The sequence below is a fragment of the Macrotis lagotis genome, chromosome 3, assembly GCF_037893015.1.
Source record: "Macrotis lagotis isolate mMagLag1 chromosome 3, bilby.v1.9.chrom.fasta, whole genome shotgun sequence".
In the NCBI taxonomy this organism is placed as follows: Eukaryota; Metazoa; Chordata; class Mammalia; order Peramelemorphia; family Peramelidae; genus Macrotis; species Macrotis lagotis.
In genome coordinates this window covers 17,375,706-17,403,142 of record NC_133660.1, presented here as the reverse complement: position 1 = coordinate 17,403,142, position 27,437 = coordinate 17,375,706, and the positions used below count along the sequence as shown (strand labels likewise).

The 27,437-nt window shown below is 46.2% G+C and overlaps 1 protein-coding gene across 1 annotated transcript in view; it reads left to right on the top strand.

The window, feature by feature from the left end:
- Positions 1-27,437, top strand: part of MTMR7 (myotubularin related protein 7) — an 88,700-nt gene that overhangs the window by 35,358 nt on the left and 25,905 nt on the right. The window contains exons 3-7 of the mRNA XM_074228184.1: positions 262-424; positions 10,988-11,145; positions 19,267-19,395; positions 20,358-20,492; positions 25,617-25,749. Of these exons, the coding sequence (XP_074084285.1) occupies positions 262-424; positions 10,988-11,145; positions 19,267-19,395; positions 20,358-20,492; positions 25,617-25,749 (718 nt within the window). The remainder of the gene's footprint in view (positions 1-261; positions 425-10,987; positions 11,146-19,266; positions 19,396-20,357; positions 20,493-25,616; positions 25,750-27,437) is intronic.

Genomic DNA, 27,437 nt, shown 5'->3' with positions numbered 1-27,437 from the left:
TAGCAGGTGGTCCGGGTCAGACTTTCCCTGACTCCTGACTCCTAGGATCCTAGATCTAGCAACCTTAGAAACCAACCATTTTATAATTGTAGAACCCAAGACCCAGAAGGGCCCCGGGTCCCCCAGTGATGTCTCAGCCCCCAGGTAGGGGATAAGAAGAAGGAGGGAAGGGCAAGAGAAACACCTAGAAACTGATGTTTCCCTGAAAGAGCCGTAAATATGCAATAAGCATATCTTCTTCTTGGCCTTTCTGTGTTTCAGATTCTGCACAGCGAGATCTCCTCTATTGAAAAGCAGGCAACGACGGCAGGGGGTTGCCCATTGCTAATCCGCTGCAAGAATTTCCAGGTGCTTCACCTCGTGGTCCCTCAGGAGCGAGACTGCCAGGATGTATATATCTCCCTCCTCCGCTTGGCCAGGCCAGGTAGGGCCCAGAGAACAAGGACTTGCGAGTGAGCTTTGGCACATTGGAATCCCCCTTTAAGTCTGCATTTCTCAATCTTTTCCATGGGAATAGTGGGAGTTATTTTGTCACCTGTTTTGTCAGAATAATCATTAGGAGGCTGCCCTAGCATGACTTGCTCTGAAACTCTTCGGGATGACTGCTTCCTTTTCTAGACATTCACTAAACACCCCTTTAATAATGTTTGTTGTTGTTACTCAGCCATGACTATTTGTGATTCCATGGGGGTTTTGGGGGTAAAGAGATTGGAGTGGCTCATCATTTCCTTTTCTAGTGGATTAAGGCAAATAGAAGTTTAGTGACTCCCAGAAGATCATACAACTAAGAAGTGCCTGAGGCAGGATTTGAAGTCATGCCTTCCTGATTCCAGACCCAGCACTCTATTTTCTAGGTCACCAGTCTGCCTTTCTGCAAGGAATCCAAGTCAGGCTCATTGACCTGTGCAGGTTGTGGATTCCATTTCTTAAAATTCAGGGCATTTCTCTTTCCTCATCCCTATAGTCCTGGTCCTGCTTTCCAGGACCTTGTCAAGACCACTGAAAATAGCCCAACATGACTAGTCCTTTCAGTAGTTCATTTACTCTGCTGATCCAAATGCATCAGTGGCCACAAGGTCCTCTCTTATCCTGGGCATCCCACTTGGAAGGCCATTTTTATCCTTCCTGTTTCCATATAAAAATCATTCTTCAAAACAAAACAAAAACAGGGGCAGCCCCAGGTGGCATAGTGGATAGAGCACTGGCCCTGGAGTCAGGAGTACCTGAGTTCAACTCAGGCCTCAGACACTTAATAATTATTACCTAGTTGTGTGATCTTGGGCAAATCACTGAACCCCATTGCTTTGTATAAACAAAATAAAAGAAAAATTATTCTCCTTGTGAGTCAGAACAAAAGTCAAAGCTGAGCATCTACGTTTTTTTTTTTGTAGAGTTATTATCACATGGATTTAGACTGGATGATAATTGAGGCCCAGAGAGGTCACTGGCAAATCTGGACCTTGAACTCAAAAGTCAAGGGTCTTCAAGTTCTGTGGTCTTCCCACCATTTTTACCACAGAGCCAAAAACCCTGTTGTTTTTACCGTTGGCTTTAATTTCCTTCTCTGGCTCAGCACATTCCAAGCTTTATCATTCCTGCCTCTAAAAAGCTGTGTATTGATACCTACCAAAAGAGATACTTCATTGAAAAGGTGGGCACCAAAGTTGGATGAGCAATCCTCCCCCCCCCAGAGGTGCACACCTACCCCCTTACACTGTAGCTGAGTTAGAATAGGAAGCTAGCAGATAACACTGATTCCTCCCCACTGATTCCTCTGTAGAGGTTGCTGGGGCGGGGGGGAGTTGGAGGAGGAAGCCCAGAGGCATGATGAGCTATTCCAAGATTTCCATGAAGGGGCATTGCTTCAGTCTCTATAAAACACTTCAGTCAGGAGTAATCAATGTGACTCGTAGAAGCTATGGCATACCCAGCAGCCCACATCCTGTAGAACCATCTTGCCCAACGAACTAAATCAGATTGAGAGTAACCAATGGACCTCAAGCCCATTGAGGAGTTAGGAATGGGTGGCTGAGAACATGGTTCCATGGCCATGAAGGTAACTGAAGGCAGTGCTGTGGAGGGCTTGGAGCTTAGTTAGACATTGAAGATGCCAAGGTCATCCATGGCACCTAACACTGAAGACTTCAACTCTACCTCACTTGAATCTAATCCATGCATGAGCCAAGATATCACCCCGTGATACCTTGATCTTCTTTGAAAATGAAGGATGGGGGGTGGCTAGGTGGCGCAGTGGATAAAGCACTGGTCCTGGAGTCAGGAGTACCTGGGTTCAAATCCGGCCTCAGACGCTTAATAATTACCTAGCTGTGTGGCCTTGGGGAAGCCACTTAACCCCATTTGCCTTGCAAAAATCTAAAAAAAAAAATGAAGCATGAACAACATCATTCTCAGTAATTAGATGATAAACTGTGAACCCTAAGAACTGTAAGAAACCTTAAAATAAAGGGTTAAAATAACATAACAGAAAAATATAGATTACACATGAAGATTTATTCTCTGGGATTTACCAATAAACCTACAGGTGGAGATTATCTCCAAGATGGTCATATGGATCTAAGGGAGACACTGAAATATTTATCCAAAAACAAAGACTAGGGAAAAATCTTTAACTATCCTTAGTGGCCTAGCCATGGAAGTTGCACAGCATCTCTGTCCAAGACTGCTCTACAAAGATTAACATCCTCAGGGACAGCTAGGTGGCACAGTGGATAGAGCACCAGCCCTGGAGTCAGGAGGACCCGAGTTCAAATATGACCTCAGACACTAGCTGTGTGGCCTTCAGCAACTCACTTAACCCAACTGCCTTGCAAAAGAAAAAAAGATTAATTTTGAATAATAGTATCTGAATTCTGGTTGTCTCTTCCTGGGAGGATGTGTCTCTTAGCATTCTGCCTATTGTCCTCCTTAATTTGTAATTAAGAAAGGGGGAGATAGCTCAGTATCTTAATTTATCTCTAGTTTTGGCAAGGTGACTGATACGAGTATCCTCTAAAGGAAATTTATCTTTCATCACAATTTAGTTTTAATGTTATTTTTTTCACAAAACTTAGTTATTACTATGCTGCTGAAGGGGTGGAAGGGTTTTCATTCTCCTTTAAATTTCCCAAGAACCATTTACTCCACCACAATTATGACTCGACCCTTAATTTGTTCTAGATGATTCTAGAGATATTCAAAATTGGGTGCAGAAATATTCTAGGGAGACTGCAGAAGAACCAAATGAGGGGACATTTGGGTGATGGACAAGTAGACTTTGTGACTTTACTGTGGATTTTGTTCCATAATGAAAGGATCGCCAAGTCCTATTGGTCTGATCAATGTTAAGCAGGCACGTCTCTGCCACTGGTCTTTTGGTGATTTTAGAATGAATTTATTTCAGTTGCATGGGAAGTTGTGGCTCACTTGTGATGTTATTCAAAGGGCCCCCTTCTAAGAAGGCTTTGGTTCTGGCCTCATGTAGACTCAGATTCATCCTGGGGTGGGGCAACCCTGATCCTACCTCCACCCAAAGAAGGGGGCCAAATTTCTCTTTTTTTTTTTGTCCCTGCCCTGGAATAGAACTGTGAGGGGAAACCTTGGAAATATAGCTTGGTGTGGCTCATGTGGCATCTCTCCCAAAGTGAATATTCCTGAATATTCCCATCCCTTCTAGCAATGGTCCCCTAGTTTCTGTTCTAGAGTTCCTGAAGACAGTCGCAGTGTGACTATCAGGTATCAGGCAACAATTTATTTCCTCAATCATTTAATCAATAAATATGTTGAAGTATGTACTAGATTGAGCAGCTGGGTGGCACAGTGGATAGAATATTGACCTTGGAATCAGGAGGACCTGAGCTCAGATCCAGTCTCAGATACTTACTAGCTGTGTGACCCTGGGCAAATCACTTCACCCTGTTTACCTCAGTTTCTTCATCTGAAGAATAAGCTGGAGAAGGTAATGGTGAACCACTCCAGTATCTGCCAAGAAAATCCCAATTGGGGTCACAAAGAGTCTGACTGAGCACCACCACCAGCTATGGGGCTAAGCCCTGGAAATACAAAGGAAGGTGAAGGACAATTCCTGCCCTCAGGAAGCTTCCAGGCTACTGGTCTATAACTCTGAGCAAGCCCTTAACCCTCTTGGGGAACCAGGAACTCTCTAAAATTCTAAATTACAGATGAGGTCCTGATTTGCATTGCTGTACAGAATTTCCTCACTTGGGACATCCCCACACCAGGAAATTCCGGGTCTCCTCCCTCTCCCTCTCTGTCCCTAGGATTTAGAATTTTAAAACTTTCTTAAGGGATTTGCCCAGAGTACAAAACTAGTATGTCAGAGGCTACTTTTGATCTTGGACCTTCCTGATCCACATGGTTGTGGCGAAGGGAAGACCCCAAGCTGGCTGGGGTCAGAGGATGTTCACCACTGCACTGCCTACTTCTTCTGTAAGAGCCCTTGGGGTGCCCTCCATTCCCAGAATGCCCTTATTCATAAAGGAATCCTTAACTCCTTTCAGGTGCCTAAAGGAAAGGCCTCTTTGATTCAGTGCTTGTCAAACAATATAAAAAAAGAATAAATGTGAATAAATTAAAAAACCAAGCACAAGTAGGGAAGTAGGAAGAAAATTGAGAATTCTAAGAAGCAGCGGTGGGGAGGGGGGCATCCTAGGCATAGGGCACCGCTAGCTCAAAGGTACAGAGAGAGGAGAGAATCTGGCATGTGAGGAACAGGGAGAAGACTTCTTTGACTAGATCAAAGAGTGGCTAATGGAGCTGCAAGGGTAGATGGGAGCCAGATTGTGGAAGACCTGCAATGTGACTGGAGGAAGTTGTACTATACTTTTGAAGATGAGGACTGATATGGTCATGCTGGTGCCTTGAGAAGATGATCTTGGCATCTGGTGTAAGATGTTGGAGGAGAGAGTCTGGAAGCAAAGGGTCTCTTAGGAGGCTGGGCTTGGACCAGAATGCTGGCTGTGGGAGCAGAGAGAAGGGAACTGAGCCAAGAAATGTCTTGGAGACAGAATCAGTAAGAATGGACCATCAAGTGCATTCACCTGAGAAAGTGGCCACTTCAACATCTATGCCAACTATGGAGTTACATCTCCCACCCCAGGTTTCTACTCACCCTGGTGGCCAGGCCACGAAGTTCTCCCTTGGAGCTGGTTCAGTAATGAGGTGATGACCGACATGTCATCACATCCCTGGTGATCAGGGCTGATGATGCCCCTGGGATGGTCATTCCTGGGCTTCTAAGACTGGACTCCAGAACTGCTGTTCTCTGCCTCACTTTGCCTACCTTTCAGTAAATACCTCTAGTCAGGGAACCCCAAAGTCATTCTTGAGCCCCCAAGTTTCTTGTTATCCCATCCCAAACACGATGGAAGGGCCATAAGCCTCATCATGGGGGGAGAGGGATCATGGGCAAGGAGGAACCTCCACTGATCCTGGAGGTATGGGAGGGTCCTCAGTGGGCTGAGATGCAGGAGTCCATTCCAGCCTTGGGGACAGTGAACAGATACCAAGCTGAAGACACAGATTGAGAATAGAGGAAGAGAGCAGCCTGGTTCTGTTGAGAGGTTCCAGAGAGGGAGATGAGCTTGTAGAGATGGGAGGAGTCTGATGATAGCAAGCCCAGAAACACAGGCCTTCCTCATGGGCAGGTTTGTGTTTAGCCCTGGCCACCAAGGGGGCTTCTTGGGAAGATGGCTCTGGGCCCTTCTGGTGCCTCTGGGGGGCCACTCTCCCACTTGGCTGGACACCTGCCTCCCTCTGACTGGAATCCTCATTGCATCCATTCCATACATTCCTTACTCAGTAGGGGCAAGTGGACATCCATCCCTCAGTTGATCTTTCAACATTTCTGCATTTTGTCCTTGTGCTATACTTGGGGGCTAACATGCCCTAGAATGTGATTCTTCAATCATGTCTGATTCTGTGGATTTTCTTGGCAAGGATACTGGAGTGGTTTGTGCCATTTCCTTTTCCAGCCCTTTTTACAGATGAGGAAACTGAGGCAGACAGGATAAAATGACTTGCCCAGGATCACACAGCTAGGAACCCTCTGAGGCTGAGATTGAACTCATTCCTGACTCTGGGCCCAGCCCCACCTCTCCACTGTACCACCTAGCCTAGGGCAACTGGTGCCTAAAGGCTGGGCTGCTAGTCGTGAAGTCTTGGGTTCAGATTCCACCTCCGACACTGTCTGTTTCTGTGACTTTGGGCAAGTCAGTAGAGTGCCCCACTGGCTCTGGTCAGAGAGGAGGTAATCTCCCATCTCCCGGTGTAACAATAGCTGGATTCTTGGGTGAAAATCCTCCGAGGTCCCTCTGAGGTTGGTGGCTCTGGGATTAAAGTTTCCCTCAGTTCTGCCTAGAGAGAGAGCTGGTACAATTGGGTCAGTCTCCTGCTCCCAGTAGAGACCTTGCCCCAGCTTTACTGAGGAAACTAGGCCAGCCAGACCCAGTTGCCTCCCCCGCCCCCCACTCTCTGGGGTATACCATTCTCTCCTGACTCTGAGGCCCAGGTGGATCTTCCAAGGGCTGTTGTTGGTCTTATACGTTTGTTCCCAATCCCTTTGATCCCTTCTTCAACACTGCTCCTCCACCACCCCATCTGCTGGTTCCTTTCCCCCATTTTTTGTGGGTTTCCCCATTCTTTCGTGGACCCTGACATCTCTAAGTTCACATCCATTGTTGCTTCTCTGATCTGACTTCTGACCCCACCGATGGACGCTACTCTCTCTGCATGGCCATACTTGGTGGTTTGTGGCTGTCGGCATAGGGAACCTTTGGCCTGAGGATCCAGACCCCCAGATCCCTGGCCCCCAGCCCTGGACCCTCAGCTTCATTTGTCTTCCTCAGTTCCTCCTAAGTGACTCCAAGAATAACTCATTATAGACACTGACAAAGCATTGTTTGTCCCCCTTAAGATTTTCCTAAAGTTCCTTGTTTCTCCCTCATATTTCCCCAATTAGATTAGAATCTCTGGGAATTCCCCATGTTTGGTTTAAAAAAACAAAAGTCTGCTGTTGTCCTTTTACTTTTCAAACTCTTCCTTCTGGCATTTGGGAAATATTGTGAGTCCTCCCATTGCATGTTGCCTTTATCCCTGATCCTGAGTCATTAGCAGCTTTCCTTGGTGTGTATCCTGAAGTCCCCATTAATGAAGCTTTGCATAAAGATCAGGGAAGGAGAAAGTGAGGGAGGGAATGTCTGTTCAGGATTATTAGTCCTTGGATGGAAGCCAAAGGAGTGGAGAGGCTCCCTGAGTCCGTGCCAGTCTCTCCTTCAACCAATCTGGAGGAGGCTGGCAGGCAGAGGCCTGGCCAGGAAGCATGACTTGTCATCCGTAGGACTGCTGAAGACACCATCCACCCTTCTAGGGGATCTCCACCTTGCCTTTCACCCTTAGTTTCCTTGTCTGGATGTGTCTGTCTCTGAGGACTCTGAGTCCCCCATTTTACAGATTAGGACACTGAGGCCCACAGAAGTTTAAGATCACACAGATTGACTCAGCCACCAAGAAGAGAAGTTGCCTGGAATAGATGTGGATCAAGAAGACTGCTTTTTACTCCCTGTGTGGCCTTGGGGAAGTCATCTCCCTCCCTACACCCCAGCTTTCTAATCTCTAAAAGAGAGGTTTGAACTAAAGGATCTCAAGGGACCCTTCTTCCCTGAACCCCGGACTCCAGTGATCTTCCCTGGTGGTGACCACAGTTGTGTACCCCAACCATACCTCCCCAGTCCTGGTGGCTTCTGCAGAGGGGGCTAATCAGACCACAGAAGGATCTGGGTCAAAACCCAAGAAAGGACCCAGCAGCAAAACCCAGAGGCTCAAATATCTATTGGCAGGTAGTCAAAGTTTAAATAACAAATGAGAGGCAGCTGAGATCCTCATGCCAAGTGGCAAATTTGGCCTTACAGGTATCACTAAGACTTGGTGGAACAAATCCCACAAATGAGTCATGGCTCCCTAGTCTATCTTGTCCATATGTGAAATAGAGGAGAGGTAGCATTGCATACAAAAAAAAAGAGGAAAACATTCAAGTGATGGAAAATATCTGGGTGAAAGTCAATGAATTAGAAACAAAAGTGGTTTTATCTTTGGTGTATGCTAGAGACCACCTGGTCAGAAAGTGGAAATAGATGAGGAGACTGGAAATTAGATTACAAGCTTGCACAAAGACTGGATAGTGGTGTTAGGGACTTGGATTATCCAGATATCTGCCATTTGTTAGAGTGCTCTCTCTATCTCTGTCTCTGTCTCTGTCTCTCTCTGTCTCTCTGTCTCTCTGTCTCTCTCTCTCTCTCTCTCTCTCTCTCTCTCTCTCTGTGCACACATGTCTTTGACCAGATTCAAAGCACCACTGTCCCATGCTTTGCTGCAACTCTGCCCAGAACTCTCCAGCACTCACTCCCAGGCTTGGAGTTTGGCCCCATGCTGTTGAGCATCTCAATCAGTGACTTAGATAAAGGAGGGCACGGTCAGCTCACTACCCAAGCAGGTGGCGCCTCGCCGGCAGGGCCTGCTGACTGGGATTTTCAAAGATATTGAGAAGTTAGAGTGAGACATTTGGTTGAATCCGATAGGATGGACTTCTGGAGAAATAAGTGGAGATTTTACTGAAGTGGAAAAATTCCACATAACCCACACAGGCTATGGGAGGCAGGGTTAGAAAGTAGTTGGTCTCAGGGCAGCTAGGTGGCACAGTGGATAGAGCACCGGCCCTGGAGTCAGGAGTACCTGAGTTCAAATGCGGCCTCAGACACTTAAATAATTACCTAGCTGTGTGACCTTGGGCAAGCCACTTAACCCCACTGCAAAAAAAAAAAGTAGTTGGTCTCAAAAATACCCAAGGCCTTAGGAGACTGTCATTTCCCTAGCAGTCAGCAGTGTGATGTGGCAGCCCATATAGCTCTGGGGACTTTGGATTGCATCATGAGGGGCAGAGGGGTCCCTCTCTATTCTGCCAAGTCAGATCTCATTTTGAATATTGGATTTGGTTTGGAGGGGAGCCTAGTTTTACAGGGGCAGGGATGGGCTGGAGAGGGTCCGGAGGAAGACAACGCAAATGGTGAAGGGTCCCTGTCATGTGAAGATTGGCCAGTTGACGCAGGAGTGTTCCAGCTCACTAAGACTTGAGCTGAGGGGTAGGGAGGAACTTGGCCATTGTTCCTTGAGGCAGTGACTAGACAGTGAGTAGAACCAGGGTCAGAGGCAGGAGGCAGAGAGGCCACACTTACTCCACAGTGTTGTTATCCCAAAGTGAGAACACTGGGAAAGACTACCTGTAAAGGCAGAGCCTCCGCCTCCTCCCTGAAAGCCTTCAAGCAGAACCTACCTGGGCAACCCCTTCAATTCAGTGAAGCCCAGGTATCCTGGAGTTCTCTCTCCCCTCTGATGGTACCTCAAAGAGGTTTGCCATCAGCCACATTTTGAGGGTACAGGAAGCAGAGACACATGGCAAAGATAGTTTTTTCCTGCCAGTCGCACAGATGGTTAATGAGGAGGTGGTTTGAAGCCTTGAATGGCCGATACCAGGAAACCCCAGAGCAAGCCGTGGGAGAGCTGAGACCAGAGTTGGGGCCAGAGCTATGACCCCAGAACCTACCCCCCAGATCAGTGACAAGTCCAGGGTCACAGAAATAACCAAAGAGCAGAGGGAAGAGAAGCCTACACCCCAGGAAGTCCTGGGCTCCGACAGTCTCTGATGGAATCACCCACTTGGTTGGACCATCTCTAGTCCTCCTGCTCTATATCTGACCCAGATGCTACTAGAGGAGAAAGTGAGAGAGTGAGACGGATGACTACATCCACTTGCTTACATGTCATGGCATCACCTTCATGATGCCATAGTCTTCTTTGAGAATGAAGGACAAACATCATCAATCAAAGAATTGTTCCACCTGGTAGAGAGATTATTTATCACAGTCCCATTATGGTTAATTATATCTAATTAATAATTACACATAATAAATTATATGATGAATCATCTTACATAATTATTTTATAAGCATATATCATTAAGAATACAGAATATTTATAATTGGAGATAATAAATTAGATAAATTTATAATTGCAGATAATGAATTAGATATAATTAATACAAGTAAAATCCTATTTTCTGAAGGTTTAGAGCTAGCAGGATGTGAGCCCCAGGTGCCACTTAGGACATCCACCAACTGTACATGCATGTGGTAGAAATTTATTTGTGTGGGGGCAGCTAGGTGTCACAGTGGCTAGAGCAATGGCCCTGGAGTCAGGAATACCTGAGTTCAAATCTGGCCTCAGACACTTAATAATTCCCTAGCTGTGTGGCCTTGGGCAAGCCACTTAACCCCATTGCCTTGCAAAAAAGCCAAAAACAGAAACAGAAAAGCATTTGTGAGACCACCCCTGTAAAAGCTATTGAGAGGGGATTCTTGGTCCTACAGGCATGTCACAAATCTTCCTTTTATAAAGGAGGCCCCAAGGAGATGAAGGCCCAACCCAAAGTCCCTCAGGTGGGAAGCGGAGGAATTTCATCCTCTGATGACAAGGCCACAGAGATCTTTCCTCTTGACCATCTGCCTTCCTGGCAAGGCTTAGGAGCCAATACTTTAAAAAAAAAACCTGGCAATTTTCTGCCTTGGAAGATCTTGGAGCATTAAAGGAAATTAGAAAAATGCCGTTTCTATTTGTCTGCCCCCAGATCCATCTGAGAGGATTCGAATCTGTCAGTGACTAAAAGTCTGTTGATTCTTGTGTTTTTATTGAACCCACTGGTGGCCCCAGGGTGGGGGTTCTTTGTGCCGTCCTGGCTTCTAGCAGAGTGTGAGAGAGTGGAGGCTCAGGTGGCATCTGCTCTCACTTGGTGTTGGGGACAGAGAGCTTCCAACCCTCGGGGAAGCCCTTCCCAAGCATTGTGGGACCAGAGAAGGTGTTGGGTGGCTCCCAGCTTGAGGACCAGGATCTCATTATCTACACTCTGACTTCTATCTTTCAGTGAAATATGAAGAGCTCTTCTGTTTCTCCTTCAACCCCAAACTGGATAAGGAAGAACGGGAGCAAGGCTGGAGACTAGTGGACCTCCGTGAGGAGTACCAGCGCATGGGCATCCCCAACAGCTACTGGCACCTCAGCGATGCCAACAGAGACTACCGGGTGAGTGAAGCAGGTGATAGAGACCTGGATGGCAATACTTGAGTCTCCCCACTCTCAGATCAGACCTCCCTTCTTCTCCTGCTTTGTGGGGGAAAGCTGTGAGACAACAGAGGCTAAGAGGTTGGGGCACTTGTTGGCCAGCTCCCCTGCCCTGACTGGTCAAGGTCCTCATCACATAGCAGGGGCTCCCTTCCCTCGGGTAGCTGATCCTCTACTTTTCTCTCAGGGAGGAGAACCATCTTCTCCATCCTTTTACAAAGAGTAACAATGTAGAGCTCTGCAATGAAAAGAACATGGTGCCGGAAATCAGGAGAGAGAGATCTGGGCCCCCATCCTAGCTCTGCTCCGAGACTGTGTGCAAAAGTAAACTCACTCCAGGTCACTGCCATGCCCCCCCCCCCAATAAAGGAGGCCTCTGGATCAATCTCCAGGGCACTTTCCATTTCTTCCCGCTACAGTTTCTGATGGTAACAGCCATGTCGGGTTTGCTTAAACTTCATGGAAAGTTGATTAAAATTGCGCTCCATCTCCAGAGAAAGGACCCCTGGCTTCTGAGTGCAGATCAAAGCATCATTTTTTTCACATTCTTCTTTCCTGCTTTTTTTGTACAGTGGCCAATATGGAAATGGGTTTCGCATGATTTCATGTGACTAATTGAGATCACATTGCTGGCCTGCTCAGTGAGTGGAGGAGGCAGGGAGAGAATTCATAACTCAACATTGGAGAAATGAATGTTAAAAATAGAGAAATATTAACCCCGTTTGCCTTAAAAAATAGAAAAATAATGAAAAATATATAAATATATAATAATATAATAATATATACAATCTATAAATAAAAACCTAAATAGAAGTTTCTGTAGACTTGGACCCAGAGAAGGTTTGGTTCTTTCTTTTCTTGAACTTGAGCTGGGTGTTCAATATTAAATGTATATCTAAGATGCAAATATTCAAAAACATGGGAAGCTTGGGAGCTTTCAAAGAAGTCATACCTGGGAGTAAAGTTCTAGAGCCATCCATTGGAAGGGGCCTGAGAGTGTCTGACATGTCTCACTGATGCTTTTAGTGTTTCTAATCAGGTTATAGGCCTTATTAAATAGTAATAATGTGATACCTTTAAAAGAAAGTCCAGATTATGTTTAGAGAATAGGAAATACCTGGGTCACTGAGAGGAGTATCATGAAAAGGTCTGGAAAAATAAATCTTGAATGCCCCCATAGACTTGGGATATCCCTCAGTATGCAGAAGGCAATTGTGGACTTTTGAGCAGAGGAGAGCTGGGCCTGGGAGTCAGAGTAATCTGGCAGCCAGCCAGGAGGGAAGGAGGCACAATGAACTCAAAACTCATTCCCTGGTGGGGCGGCTAGGTGGCGTGGTGGATAAAGCACCCGCCCTGGAGTCAGGAGTACCTGAGTTCAAATCCTGTCTCAGACAGTCAATAATTACCTAGCTGTGTGGCCTTGGGCAAGCCACTTAACCCCGTTTGCCTTGCAAAAACCTAAAAAAAACCAACAACAACAACAAAAAAAACTCACTCCCCAGGGCCTGGTCCAGTCCCTTACTAGAGGGTGATGTCAAAAATCAATTCGTCTGGATGGTGCTGGATAGGAGGGGACATTATTGATGGGTAAGCCAGGTCATTGAATTTGCTCCTGCCAGCTTGTCATTTTCCTTGTGTTTCTTGGGGTTTTGCCTTTGCATTTTGACAGCCCAGCCAGGGTTTTGTCTAGCAGATCCTTTTCTTCTAGTAGAGGAACGCAGGAGGGCCAAAGCAGATGGCACAGCCATCTCTCCTGAGCGGGAATGCCCCATTCTTCAGCCATCATCTGCTGCCTCTGTGGAGGGATGTGGGCCTCAGTGGGCATCCTCTGGAGCCCAGATGGGTCAATCATGCTTCACTGGATCATGGCCAGCCTTCATATTACTGAGTACATAGCTTTCCTGGGGCTGCTTCCACAGAATCCCAGAAGTTAATCGTTGTAAGGCTTCAGAAACTGTTTAACCCCTCCCTCAACTCCAAATCATACCCCCATGTAATATCTCTGACACAAGGTCATCCAGCCTGGGCTTGAAGACACCCTAGGATGGGGAGCCCACCACCCCTCTGGCAGCCTATCTCAGTTCCGGTCTGCTCTTGGAGTGATGAGCTTGGTCCTGACATCTAAGCCAGGTGGTTCTACCCCCTGGGACCATGCAGAATAAATCTTGTTCTTCTCCTACCTCACAGACCTTACATAAAAGATAGTTATCATGGCCCTCTGGAGACTTCTGCTCTCATCTCTAGGAAAAACATCCCCAATTCCTTCCACTGATTTTCCTATGACCTGGATTTGAGCCCATGGACTTCTTTGATCTTTATCCATTCAGAAAAGGCTTCTCATGTTTCTCTGAATTCCTCATAGTCATCATTCCTAGAGACACAATACCATTCATTTCCTGCATCCGCCACAATCTGTCAACCATTCCTCAATAGATGGACACAGACTTTGTTTTCATCTTTTTCCTACCCTAACAGATGCTGCCAAAAATCTTCTGGTGTATCTAAGAACTTTATTTCCTATTTTAAATGTCTTTGGGATATGTGTCCAGGAGTAGGAGGGAGATGACTTAGTAGATAAGCAGAATTGGATTTGCAGTCAGAAAGACCAGAGTTCAAATCTTGCTTCAGGACATTACTAGCTGTGTGACCTTGAGCAAGTCTTTTTTTTTCCCCTCTAGTTACATGCAGAACTAGTTTTCAACATTCATCCTTTTGAAAGCTTTTGAGTTCCAAAATTTATACCACCATCCCTTTCTTGCCCCCTCTTCATATACGATCATGTTTAATATTTCCATATTAACCATGTTGTGAAGAATTGGAACTAAGGGGGAAACCATGAGAAAGAAAGAAAAGGAAGTTTAAAAGAGAACATAGCAGGTTTGGCTCTGAATTTAGACTCCATAGTTTTTAATCTGGATGTGACAGCAGGCACTGTCCATAACGGGTCTCTCAGGGTTATCCTTGATCTCTGCACTGCTGTCCATCAGAGTTGATCATCTCATAGTGTTGTTGTTAATGTGAACAATGTTCTCTTGGTTCTGCTCACTTCGTTCAGCATCAGATCATGTAAGTCTTTCCAGGCTTTTCTGAGGTCTGGCCACACTTGATTTCTTACAGAACAGTAGTATCTTACAGAACAGTAGTATCCATAACATTCCTACCTTGTTCAGCCATTCTTCACATGATGGACATCCCCTCATTTCCAGTTTTTTGCCACTACAAAAAAGAGCTGCTATAAATATTCTTGTACATGTGGGTCTTTTTTTTTTCTTTTCTGTGATCTCTTTGGGGAATAGACCTAGTAGTGAAAATTACTGGATCAAAGGATAAGATCAGTCTGATTGTTCTTTGGGCATAGTTCCAAATCCTTCTCCAGAATGGTTGGATCAGTTCACAACTCCACCAACAATGTATTCTAGGCAAATTATCTTTTTTTTGGTTTTGTCTTTTCAGTAGTCCAACTCTTGCAAAGTGGTTTAACATTTTCTTCTCCAGCTCATTTTACACATGAGGAAGTTGAGACAAATAGGAAGAAATGACTTGCCCGGGGTCACACAGCTTGGGAAGTGTCTGAGTTCAGATTCAAGCTCAGATCTTCTTGACTCCAGTTCCAGTGCAGATATATAGATATTTATACACACACACACACACACACACACACACATATGTGTGTGTGTGTGTGTGTATATATATATATATATATATACACATCAGCTATTATGTCAGTGAATTAATGATTGATGATAATGATGATGATGTGTATGGCATATTGAACTTGCAGTCCACTAAGACTCTCAGATCATTTTCAGATGAGTTGATGTAAATCCAGCCTACTTTCTTCATATACTTCTGAAATCAAATTTTTTAGAGCTAAGTTTGACTATATATTTTTCCTGTTTCAGTTTCATTTCATGAGCACAGTGGTATTATACCAAGATTTTGTTAAAAATTGTCTCTGACTGTTCATTTAACAAGCCTGTCTAAAACAATGATGAAAATATTGAAATAAATAAATAAAAGGTCAATTCTAGATCCCAAAGGTACTCCATAGAAGACTTCCTTTCAAGTTTACCTTGTATCATTTATGTCTGCATTGGGAGGTTGAGCATTCATTATTATCCTGCCCATATCTCTATTCTTACACAAAGATGGCATGAAGACTGTCTCAGGCTCTGCTTATATTCAGGTACAGTATTACAACATATTTCCCTAATCTGCCAGCATAATAACCCTGTCAGAAAATCTGACACTACTGTTTTTGTTGAAACCTGACTCTTTATGATCACTGCTTCCTTTTCTAAATATTCATCAACCCTCCTTTTAAAAGTGCATTGTGGGGCAGCTAGGTGGTGCAGTGGATATAGCACCAGCCCTGGAGTCAGGAGTACCTGGGTTTAAATCTGGTCTCAGACACTTAATAATTACTTAGCTGTGTGGCCTTGGGCAAACCACTTAACCCCGTTTGCCTTGCAAAAACCTAAAAAAAAAAGTGCATTGTAAATTTTGTTTAGAATGAAAATCAAGCTCATTAGACCATTAGACTCATTTATTCTTTTGTGAAAATCAAATCAGAATTTGTCCTTCTCAGTCCTCTGTTGTTCTTTCTTTGTCCATTATTTTTCCAAAGCCCTGTCTTGAATGATGTCATATCCTCCAGGCCTTTCAGTACTCTGAGCTATAGTAACCCTGGACTTGACAGAGAAAGAATTCACCAGTTCCATTATCTCTTCTCCCCTGACAGTATCCCATTCACATCAGGTAGCTCCGGTCCTTTTTTTCATCCCTATCTTTTCCCCACTCAGGATTAAAAATAACCACAGCATCTGGGTTGTTCTTTGTTTGAGCACCTAGATGGTTAAATGTTTGTGAGAGCATTGATACCTCAGAAATTGACAAACAGGAGTGGCTAGGTGGCGCAGTGGATAAAGCACTGGCCCTGGAGTCAGGAGTACCTGGGTTCAAATCCGGTCTCAGACACTTAATAATTACCTAGCTGTGTGGCCTTGGGCAAGCCACTTAACCCCGTTTGCCTTGCAAAAACCTAAAAAAAAATTGACAAACCAGGGCTTGATTGTTTGATTGATCAACTAGATTGAAAAAGGTGTTGGACAAAATGTCAATCATCCAAATTAAACCTAAAAATGTTTAAGGTACCCATTCCTCCCTCCCCCAGAGAGTCAGTTATTAAACATTTGAAAACATGCTTCTGCTCCCAAGGTTTGCTATTCTTTACTTTTACATCCTTGACTATTCATGAAGGACCACCCATGCTTTTGTATGCATCTTCTGGTACTTTGTTTCTATCTTCTGTATACCTCTTTGAAAAATCCAAGTTGCAGTAGGGCAGTGTTCAATAAATTATTTGTGAAAGAACTTGCTATTTTTTAGAAAACTTTCTATCCGTCACAATGAGCTCAAAATGAACTTTGGACTCAAATATTAAAGGTGGACCATAAAAATAAATTAGAGGACAATCAACTCAGTTGCCTTCCATAGCTCTTTAGATAAACAGGGAACTCTTAACTAAACAAGGAACAGAAACAATCAGAGCTTTGCCAGCCAAGTTTGATTACTTGGAATTGTAAAGTTTTGCACAATTAAAATGAATGCAATTAAGATAAGAAGGGAAGTTGGCACTTGAGATTAAAAGAATCTTTGCTTCAAATAATTTGATAAGAGTTTGCTATCCAAGTTATAGGGGGATTAACCCAAATAGATAAGCAAAAGTTATTTCAGAATTAATATACAAAGATGATGAACAAACGGTTCTCCAAAGAAGATTGACTAATTGTGAATAAGTGTATGAAAGGTGCCCCATGTCTTTAACCTTAGGAGGAATGCAAATTATAGGTTTCAACTCACACCTAGCAATTTGGAAAATATGAAAAAGTTGGGAATAATCAGTGTTGGAGGGGTTAGAGTTAATAGATGCATTAATACTCTGGGGATGGAACCATGAGTTTGTCCAGTCAGTCTGGAAAACATTTCAGAACTCGGTTTAAAAGGGGACTAAATCATCTAGATCCTTTGACCCCAATATCTTCTGGTCAAGTATATATCCCAGAGAGGTCAAAGGTAAAAATGCATATTCATTACAATAGTTATTAGAGCATTTTTTAAGGATTTTTGCAAGGCAAACGGGGTTAAGTGGCTTGCCCAAGGCCACACAGCTAGGTAATTATTAAGTGTCTGAGACCGGATTTGAACTCAGGTACTCCTGACTCCCAAGTCCCCGGCTGGTGCTCTATCCACTGCATCACCTAGCTGCCCCCTAGAGCATCTTTTCTAATCACAGGTCAATGCCCATTGATTGATGAATGGCTAAGACATTTTAGGGTGTGATTATTATGGAATGTGGCTGCACTCTGAAAAACTGATGAATGAAAAAAAACTCCAGAGAAGCACTCGGAGTCTTAAAGGAACTTATAAAAAGTGCAATAAGAAGAATAAGGAAAATAATATAGAGAACGACAACAATATAAATGGAAAGAACTGCAACCAAAAACAATCATGGCTGAATGTTATGAAATTAGAAGGGTTGACTGAACTGGGGGATTGTGGCACAAGAACACTATAAATTGGCTGATGAGTTGGTTAATTTTGATTAATTTTTCCTTTTTCATTTTAAAATAATGATAGCTCTTTGAGAAGGGGTAGAGGAAACATGTTCAGAGGTATCATTGATATTAAAACTAAAGATTTTAATAAAATTTTCAAAATCAAAGTTGTTGAATTACCTGTATATCCACATTGGCTGATTTAGACAAATCTTTCCCCATTTACTGGAACCATTTCTCATAGTATATTCACTTTCATTCTGGAGAATTTCCCCATTCCTTAGCCCCAGGGGCAGGTGTCTCTAGAATTTTTGACCTTCCAGTTTCTCCTTTCCTTTGAACCCTTTGATATCTGCCCACCCCAAATTGAAGGTGCATGTCAGACTTGGTCCATTTTTCCATTCCTCTGATAACAAATTTTAGAATAAAGAAGTCATTTCTTTACAAGTCATACCCTTTCCATCTGGAAAACTAAGCTCTTCCCCATTGGAGAAAATACTAATACATTGTTTGTTTCTCTGCCTTTTGAAAGAGTAAATGCTCCCAGAGGTAGATGGAGCCTCCTTATTTACCCTGCTCTCAGCAGGGAGGGACCTTCAGTTCTATGTAACTGTGATATATTTGGTCCCCAGGGGAATGGAAATGGAGAAGACCTAGCTCCTGCCATGTGAAATGAGAGGGGGAAATGAATGCAGAGAGTGAACCCAAACCATAAATCTAAGGAAGTCTGACTGGTGCTCATACCACAGATACCCAAAGCCCCCAGGCTGGACTGCAAACCGCAGCGTCCTGGGACACCTGCCTGAGCTCAACCTGCCTGTCCTGCCTAGCCTTGAGAGAGTACAGGATCCCCTATACTCCAAGGGGAAACAACCAAGGCGGGTTCTGGGAGCCACTGTAAAAGAATCTTCTGCTAGCTCTTTGATGACATTCAAGACACTGCTTCAGCCTTGGTTTTCTCTTTGTACAGAATGCTGTGTGAGTTGTAACCAGTTTCTAATCCTTCCTGAACCTCAGTTTCTTCATTTGTTAAATGAGGGACTTGGGCTAGATGATCTCTGAGGTCCCATCCAGTTCTAGGATCCAAAAATCCCTAGGGGAAGAAGGTGCCCCCTAAACTCTTCTGTATTTTTCTTCTGAAGCCCCATGATGAAGGTCCACTGTTCAGAGCTGTGTACTCTCCCTTTCCCTTCCCCCTCTTCCTCCCTCTGTCCTTCCACTTCTTTCTTCCTCCTCCTCCCTTCTCCTTCTTCTCCTTCTTCTCCTCCTCCTCTTTTCTTCTTTCTTCTCTTCTTTCTTCTTCTTCTCCTCTTCTCCTTCTCCTCCTCCTCTTCTTCTCTTCTTCTTTCTTCTCTTTTTTCTTCTTCTCCTCTCTCTCCCCCCTTCTTTCCCTCAATCTCACTCTTTCTTCCTGCCTCTCCCCTTGAATTCACAACTTGGAAATTCAGCAAACCTGGTGCTTGGGTCTTAATGAGCAGCTATTACAGTGGATTTTCTAAAACCACCCTTGTATTCTGTTGGACAGGTGTGTGACTCGTATCCCACTGACGTCTATGTCCCCAGGTCAGCCACTGCACATATCATCGTGGGCAGCTCCAAGTTCCGAAGCCGCCGGCGGTTCCCTGCCTTGTCTTATTACTATAAAGACACAAATGTGAGTCCAGAGTTCTGGTTTTTCTTCTCCTAGATCTGCCTTCTCCAGTGGGGAGGTGGGGTGGGGGTCCTGGCAATGTGGTGTGTACTCTGACCCTGCGAGATTAGGTGTGTACCCTGGTGACCTGTACTCCAGGTGTAATCATGAGCCTCTTCAGACACCCTTAGTCACTGGCCCGGCTGTGGTCTTCATTCCCAGTCCCCTTGAGAGACCCATGAGTGTGTCCCCAGAGCCTTCCTTGGCCCTCAGAGGAGCGGGGTTTTCTTGGGAGAGTGTCAGGGTCAATAATTGAGTGTCTGTGGAGGGTGACTTTAAGCCGTAAATAACCAGAAAGTTTCTAAGCCCCAAGGGTCCTGTTCAGTGGAAGGAGCTTCAAGTCTGGAGACCTGGGTTCAAGGGCTGGCTCAACCACTCACATTATGTGTCTCTGGACAAGTCCTTTGCCTTCCTGCTGTCTGATTCATCTTTTCTCTAAAATATGCTGAGTCCTCCAAATAATGGCTTGCTGACTTTGTTGGAATAGACTGAGCACTCTTGTAATCCCCCCCCCAGCTCAGATGGACTGTTCTTCCCTGGTAGAGAATGTCAAATGAAGCCAGAGGCTGCTTCCCAAGATGGCAGTGACCTCAGAATAAATGGCCAGCCCTCTGAGGTCACTCAGAAGGTACACACTCTTCTGGACCAGTATTTAGTTTGAAGCAGCTAGCCCCGAGCCTTGGGAGTCTCATCTCATCTCATTCAGACCAAGGGAGGGCCAGGTGGACATCAGAGAAGAGTCATGACTTACATACAGTCACACAGCTCATCCATGCCAGACCCCAGACAGGGTGCCCAACTCAGAACCCATTCTGCTGACACTAATACTGTTCTTGATGCTTGGGAGGTGGAGGCTTGTCCCACTCCCAGAGCCCCCTGGAGCCCCGGGCCGGCCTCATTGAACAGAGTTTGATTGCCTCCCCCAGGCCTCCATCTGCCGGAGCAGCCAGCCCCTGTCTGGCTTCAGTGCCCGCTGTCTTGAGGATGAACAGATGCTACAGGCGATCCGGAGGGCCAATCCTGGAAGTGACTTCATGTACGTTGTGGACACGCGGCCTAAGGTGAGGACAGGGACCCAAGAAGGGGCATCCATGAAAGGGAGCAAGACGGTGACCATCCCCTGGAGGGGAGGGGAGGAGAGGTCCAGCCCCAGGGGAATGTCTGTAGTTTGGCTTCCTCAGCACTTCAGGACCTGTGACTGTTTAAATGTGGCCAAAGTTGCCCATCCTGACTGGAGCAAGTCGGTCACCAGCGGCTGTGGCCAGAACAGGATATTGCCCTCTGCTAGAAAGTCTGCATGAGGCAGCAAGGTCCAGGCCAGGGTCCAGACCTGCTTCTCGCCTTTGTTATTCTAGCCAAGAGCTTGTCTCTCCCTGGCCTCAGTTTCCTTCTTTGTAAAAATTGGGTGTTGGATGGGAAGGTCAGTGAGGGCTTTTCTAGCTTCCCACTGTGGTTTCTAACCTGATGTCCCAGTCAGGGGTATTGGAAACAGAATTATCCCACAGAGCCCCTGGAGAAGGGAGCCACTATTCAGCCAGCGGGCAATATCTGACAGGGCCACAGCCTCAGTGAGCCCTTCTCTGCACTCCAGCATCTCTGGGGGTAGCTCTCTGAACAGCACAGGCGTCGCAGCAGGGAGGACAGCTTTGGCCCAGCGGACCGTAGGACCCTCCAGAGGTCTTGTGCGGACTGGAGGGCTTGCGGTGGGTGGTGCCCAGCTCATCTAGGTGTCTGAATGCCTTCTCATGGCATCTGGGCCTCCCAGGTTTTGAGAAGAGCAGAAGGAAAAGAAGGGAAACTAGAGCCCCCACTGGTGGTCCTGCCCCCAGGGGCCCCCCTCCCTATGAGTCAGGGCAAACAGTGCCCCCTCCTAGAGAAGATAGAGGTTAGGGCAGATCAGGGGCATTTCCCTGAGGGGGTACTGAACACAAAGAATGCTGACTTGGGGGCAGGGGGCCCTGGCTTTAAGTCTTGTCCTCCTGCTAAGGGGGTGACCTTGGGCAAGTCCCTTCCTCTCTCTGACCTTCATTTCCTCCTCTTTAAAATGGGGTGGGGGGTGATACCTAGCCTCCCCCCCAGGCCTGCATTTCTCAGATCTGCCGGGTGAGGAAGGGAAGAAGGTGCTTCACTTTTACCATCTGATGATGGGGGGCCCAGCCCGTGAAGGCGGCTGTCTGTCTATACTGGGCCCAGGCTGTCCTGTCCCCCAAGTTTTGGGCTCTCCAGCCCCCAGCCCCAAGTGTTCTGCTCTCCCAGGGGCTGCCCCCTACTCCTCCCATGTGGACTAGAAGCCACCTGCCCTTAGCAGTCCTGGGCTGTCCTGTCTCCTTCCTATCTGGAGCCTCTTGATGCCCCAATTCTGGGCCCTGAACTGGGGTTTCCAAAATCTCTGGAGAGAGAGAGAGACACACAGAGAGACAGACAGGCAGACAGAGACAGAGACACAGAGACAGACAGACAGAGAGAGAGACAGAGACAGATGGAAAAAGACAGAGACAACAGAGACAGAGAGAGGAAAGAGACAGAGACAGATGGAGAGACATACAGACAGACAGAGACAGAGACAAAGAGAGACAGAGTCAGACAGAAAAAGACAGAGACAGATACAGAGAGAGACAGAAACAGAGACAGAGACAGAGAAGGATAGAGAGAGAGAGAGACAGAGATGGAGAGAGGGAAAGAGGCTGTCTCTGGCACCAGGAGCTGCCCCTGGCCCTGAGCAGCAGCTAGGAGGGCCCAGAGCCAGAGCCAAATCCAGATTGAGGCATTGGGGAGGCTCCGTGTGGGGGAACACTTGTAGCTTCACTCAGAGAGAAGAGGCTGACTCTGGGGCCTTAAGGAGTCAAAAAGCTGTGCCCTTGACCTTTTATTCTCCTCCCACCATTCTCCCTCTCCTCTATTTGGCCTCCTCTTCCCCACCCCGTCTCTGTCGCTGTCTTCTCTCTCTCTCTCTCTCTCTCTCTCTCTCTCTCTCTCTCTCTCTCTCTCTCTCTCTCTCTCTCTCTCTCTCTCTCTCCCTCCCTCCTCACTTTCCCCATGGCTTTTGTCCTGCAGACCCACTGCTGGACCCGGCAGAAGTGATCCCTCTTCCAAGTGACCCCTCTCTAGACCTTGAAAGAACCTCATGTCCCCAGAGCCTCTAGTCTAGTCATCCTCTATATTTATGTCTCACAAAAGGGAATGGTCTGCAGGCCCCTCACCATCCTGGTTCCCCTCCTCAGCCCACCCTTGGCTTTGCCCATGTCTTCCCAAACATGCAGTGCTCCTGGGCTGAGGGTCTTCTTGGGGAGGTCACTGGTGGTCACTAGCAGAAGAGTCTTGGGACAGTGACCGCTATGAGCTTTCTGATTCTTCTCTGTAGCATGGAGGGAAATGGCTCCAAGTTGGTAGAGCCCCACCAAGCTGGAAAGCTTTGGGGTGAGGGCCTGGCATCCCAGAGCAGCTTCCTTGGAGCTGAGAGGCTAGCCCTGTGGATTTGCCAGCCTTAGCCACTTTGGGAGGCCATGAATCTCATGGGGTCCTGGGCCTCCTCAGGGAGGAGGACAGCCAAGCCCAGGTCCTTGGAGTGTGGGAGGGAGAAGGTGCACAGGGGAAAACGCCAGGCTTGGGTCCACTCCCTTGACCACATTAGGTTCAGGCTGGCTGTGAGCCATGAACCCCTTCTTTTTTCAATGTGGATCTCCTGGTTTGATCAGTTTAATTTGTGCCTGGGCCACATAATTATTCTACTTTAGGATCACACAAATCCTTCAGGTGTAGAATAGGGAAAGACGGTTGGCTCTAGAGCCAAGGACTGGACTGTATTCAAATCCTACCTCGTCTGCTCATAATCTGTGGCCTTGGGTTAAGTCTCCTCCACAATCTGGCCTCATCTTCTCCAACTCTAAAATGGGGGTGGCGGCTAGGTGGTACAGTGGATAGAGCACTGGTCTTGGAGTTAGGAGTACCTGAGTTCAAATCTGGCCTCAGACACTTAATAATTACCTAACCGTGTGGCCTTGGGCAAGCCACTTAACCCCATTGCCTTGCAAAAACTAAAAAAACTAAAATAAAAAAGTAAAATAAATAAAATGAAAGCCGCAGAGACCCCTTCCAGCTCTAGATATACAATGTGTCCTTGTGAGTATGTGGTCTTGGGCAAGTTACTTCATTTCCTTGAGTCTCAGTTTCCTCATCTGTAAATCTGGGGCTTGGACTAGACAGCTCCTGGAACTCCTTCTAGCTCTGGTCCAGTGAGATGAACTGTGCCCTCTCTGTGCCTCAGTCTCCTCCTCTGAACAAAGAGGGGCTGGCCCCTGAGACCCCTCCTCACTTAGACCCAGGATCCTATGAGCCTTTTTCTCTGAGGTTCCACCACCATTTTCCTTGACTGTGCTGCTTCAATGGTAGGTCAAATACCGCCATCTTCTGGTGGCTGGATGAAAGGCCTAGACTAGACCTAGCTCAGTTCTGGTTCTTCACTTGATGAGTTTGGTTTGTTGTTGTCACCCCTGAAGCTTCCAGGTCACCCACCTCCCCCGGTCTCTTCTCTTGGTGGATGGGTGGGAGGGCTAAACTTCAGTCACACAAATTGAAGAGCAGGGAGGAAATGAAGGGTTTTGGGTTTTTTTTTTTTTGGCTTCAAGAGATGATCTTTTGAGGACCAGGATACAATAGCAGGCAAGTGACACCAGCCTACTGCGATGGGGCTGGATCCATGTATCAAGTCATGAAGTTCTTCTAGTATCTTCAATCATGGAGCCATCAGACATTCTGAAGCAAAGACTATGAGTCCCAAGACTCCCTCCACTCAAGATTTTTCAGGGCCATCCAGACTTTCCTCCAAAGCTTGACCTCTGACACCCTCCAAGTATTTCAGTTTACCATCAGATGCATCCACAACTATCTTCTCATCACTGGTGGATTTCAAGACTCTTCCCTGTTAGAGTGGGGTTAGGGTTCAGCTTTCAGGGAAATGCCCAGTGGAAGGACCACTGGGGAGGCTGGCTAGCTTGTGAAGACTGAATGAGATATGTATTAAGCATTTGGAAAATTCATTATCTTCAAGAGCATGTCACGCCTCTACAAATTAGTCTCACTTTTCTCATTGGCTTTTGGCTGTGTCTTCATAAACAGCAGCAGCACTTGATGGCCAATTCCTCCAAGGCCTTCTGTCCAGTGAAGCAAATCATTCCATCTTTGTTCTCCCTTTTCTACAGAGGAGGAAATGGAGACCAGAGAGGGGTAGAGACTTGTACAAGATCATCCTGCTGGGGGTGATAGAGCCCAACCCCATTAAAAAACCACAAACAGCTCTAGTGATAGGTATAGATCTAGAAGGGTCCTCAGAGACTGCTGTGACCACCCCATCCATTCACAGACGAGAACACTCATTTGCTCTAATCCATACCTGAAGACAAGTGACCATTGGTTGATTAATCTGGGAGTGGATGTCGAAGCCTGAAGCCCACCAAGGAAGGGGCTCCCTACCCCCTGAGGTAGCTCTCACTGATAGAAGGTTTTTCTTCATCTTGGACCCAGATGTGCCTCTTTAGAACCACCCTCACTGCCCCTGGCTCTGCCCTTTGGGACTAGGTCAAGCAAGTCTACTCTGACTCATGATCACCCTTCTAGTATTTGACTGCAGCTCTCATTTCCTTCCTGACTCTTCTCCACCCTAAATATCCCTGCTTCCGTCAGATGCTAGCAAGTCAACCAGCATTTATTAAGTGCCTACTGAGTCTCTCCACCCTAAATATCCCTGCTTCCGTCAGATGCTAGCAAGTCAACCAGCATTTATTAAGTGCCTACTGAGTCTCAGGCACCATGCTAAGATGAGGCACTGGTGATGGAAAGAAGGGCAAAGTTGGGCTTCACTCCCTAGGAGCTCAGATTCTTTTTTAATTTGTTTATGTAATGTTTTATTTTTTCCCCAATTACATGTGAAAACAATTTCACATTCATCTTTTTTTTTTAAATTTTGAGTTCCCAATGGCCTCCCTTCCTCCCTCCCCTCCCAAGGAGGGATTCTGATGGAGAAGACAGCATGCCAATTCCAGTGTCTGTATGAGATAGATGTGGGATAAAGGATCAGCATCTCAGAAGGAGAGGACCAGTGCAGAGGGTGGATAGGTCCTAGCCCCACCACCCCCCCAGGCCTGCTGCTACCACCAAGTGAGCATAACCAGGCTTTCTCTGCCTTTCAGCTCAATGCCATGGCCAACCGCGCAGCAGGAAAGGGCTATGAGAATGAGGACAACTATGCCAACATCAAGTTTCAGTTCATTGGCATTGAGAACATCCATGTCATGAGGAGCAGCCTTCAGAAAATGTTGGATGGTGAGTGAGCCCACCCTGCCATCCTCTCCCCAAGCTTAGCACCCATGGCTAACCAATGCCACTCCTGGTCCAAATGGCAGGCCAGCCCAAAGACCCAACAAGGTTGGGATACTGGAGATGCCTGGGAGGGCAGGGCCCTGTGAGCAGGATTGACCTTGTGGTTCTTGGACTTTGATTGAAATCAGAATTTGGAGGCATCATAGAGCAGTGCAAAGATGTCCAATTCTGGAGCCAGAGGATCTGGGTTCAAATCCAGTTCTGTTTTTATATCCTTGGGCAAGTTTATAGGTCTCAATTTCCTCATCTGTCAAATTAGGAAGAGGAGCTTGATGGCCTCTGAAGCTCCTTCCAGACCTAGATCCTTGGTCCTTGGATTTATTTGGGTATGTATTAGATTATGGAATCATGGAGAGACTTTGGAGGCCTAGCTGGAATTGTTAGGAAACTTTTCCAGACTGAAGTTCAGAGGATCACAGAACTTAGAATTTTGGGGACTTTCAAGATCATTTGCTTTAACTCCACCACTTTAAAGATAAAGAAACTGAGCTCCAACCAAGGAAGTCTCCATAAGCATTTCTTGAGTCAGACAATGTGTTAAGCCATGGGAATGCAAAGAAAGGCAGAATAAGCCAAGTGACTGACTCCAGACCATGGAGAAAACAAGTGACAGAGAGAGGATTTGAACCCAAGTCTTCTCATGTGGGATTCAGTGCTCTGTCCCCTGGGGCAGCAGTTGATGTGAGACTGAGTTAATCCAGAAGCTTGGATAGAATCCCTCAGTTGGTGGTGTTGAACCCAAGCTTCAGCCCACCATGATTTTGCACAGCCCAGATACTTGTTGCCTTAGAAGGCACTAGGAGGAAGATAGGAAGCTTCAGGTGTGATGCTAGTATTCCAGGAATAGTTTGACCAGACACAAGAATAGGACATCTCTAGTTCTAGACATTAAGCCTCTAAATATAGTCCAGGTGGTATGAACTTTTGCCACTGCCCTATGACACTGTTGATTCATATTGTGTTTGAGGACCACTGAAACCCCCAGATCTTCCTCCAAACTGCTGGCTGGTCATGCCTTTCCCATTTTATGTGACAAAATTCTTTTTAACTTGAACATAATCCTCTGTATCCCCAGTAAATTTCAACATAGAGCCCTAACCCGGCTTTGGGAATTCCACTGTCATCCAGAGCACTGGCATTTTGGCTGATTTTTGTGGCATTGTCATCTTTATGTCTGTTCCTTTACCCTAATCACTGATAGCATGTGAAACAATCCAGGGCTAGCTTACTCTAGCTGTGTGAACTGCCCACCTCCATTTATGTTCCTGCTTGGCATGATTGTCCTTTTGGGCCTCTTCTTATGCATGGTCATCAGGAATCACATGCCAAGATAATGTACCACAGCCTCCTTACACCCCTGGCTATCTGATGCCCATTACCCTTGGGTCACCTGAAAGATGAAGTCTTTTAAGAGCATCCTCTTCCATGGTCTAGCATCACTTGGAGACAATTTTTGTTACTAAGATGGAGTCTAGGACCAAAGGCTATACAACTTCCCAGGTGTGACCCAATGCATTCTCTTCCTCTTGTTTTGGTCTCAGCCTGGTTCCTGCTCAGCCATGGTGCCTATGCTCACAGTGGCTAGACCTGCAAATGATTTAAGTTCTTTAGACTATACATCATAGGGAGTA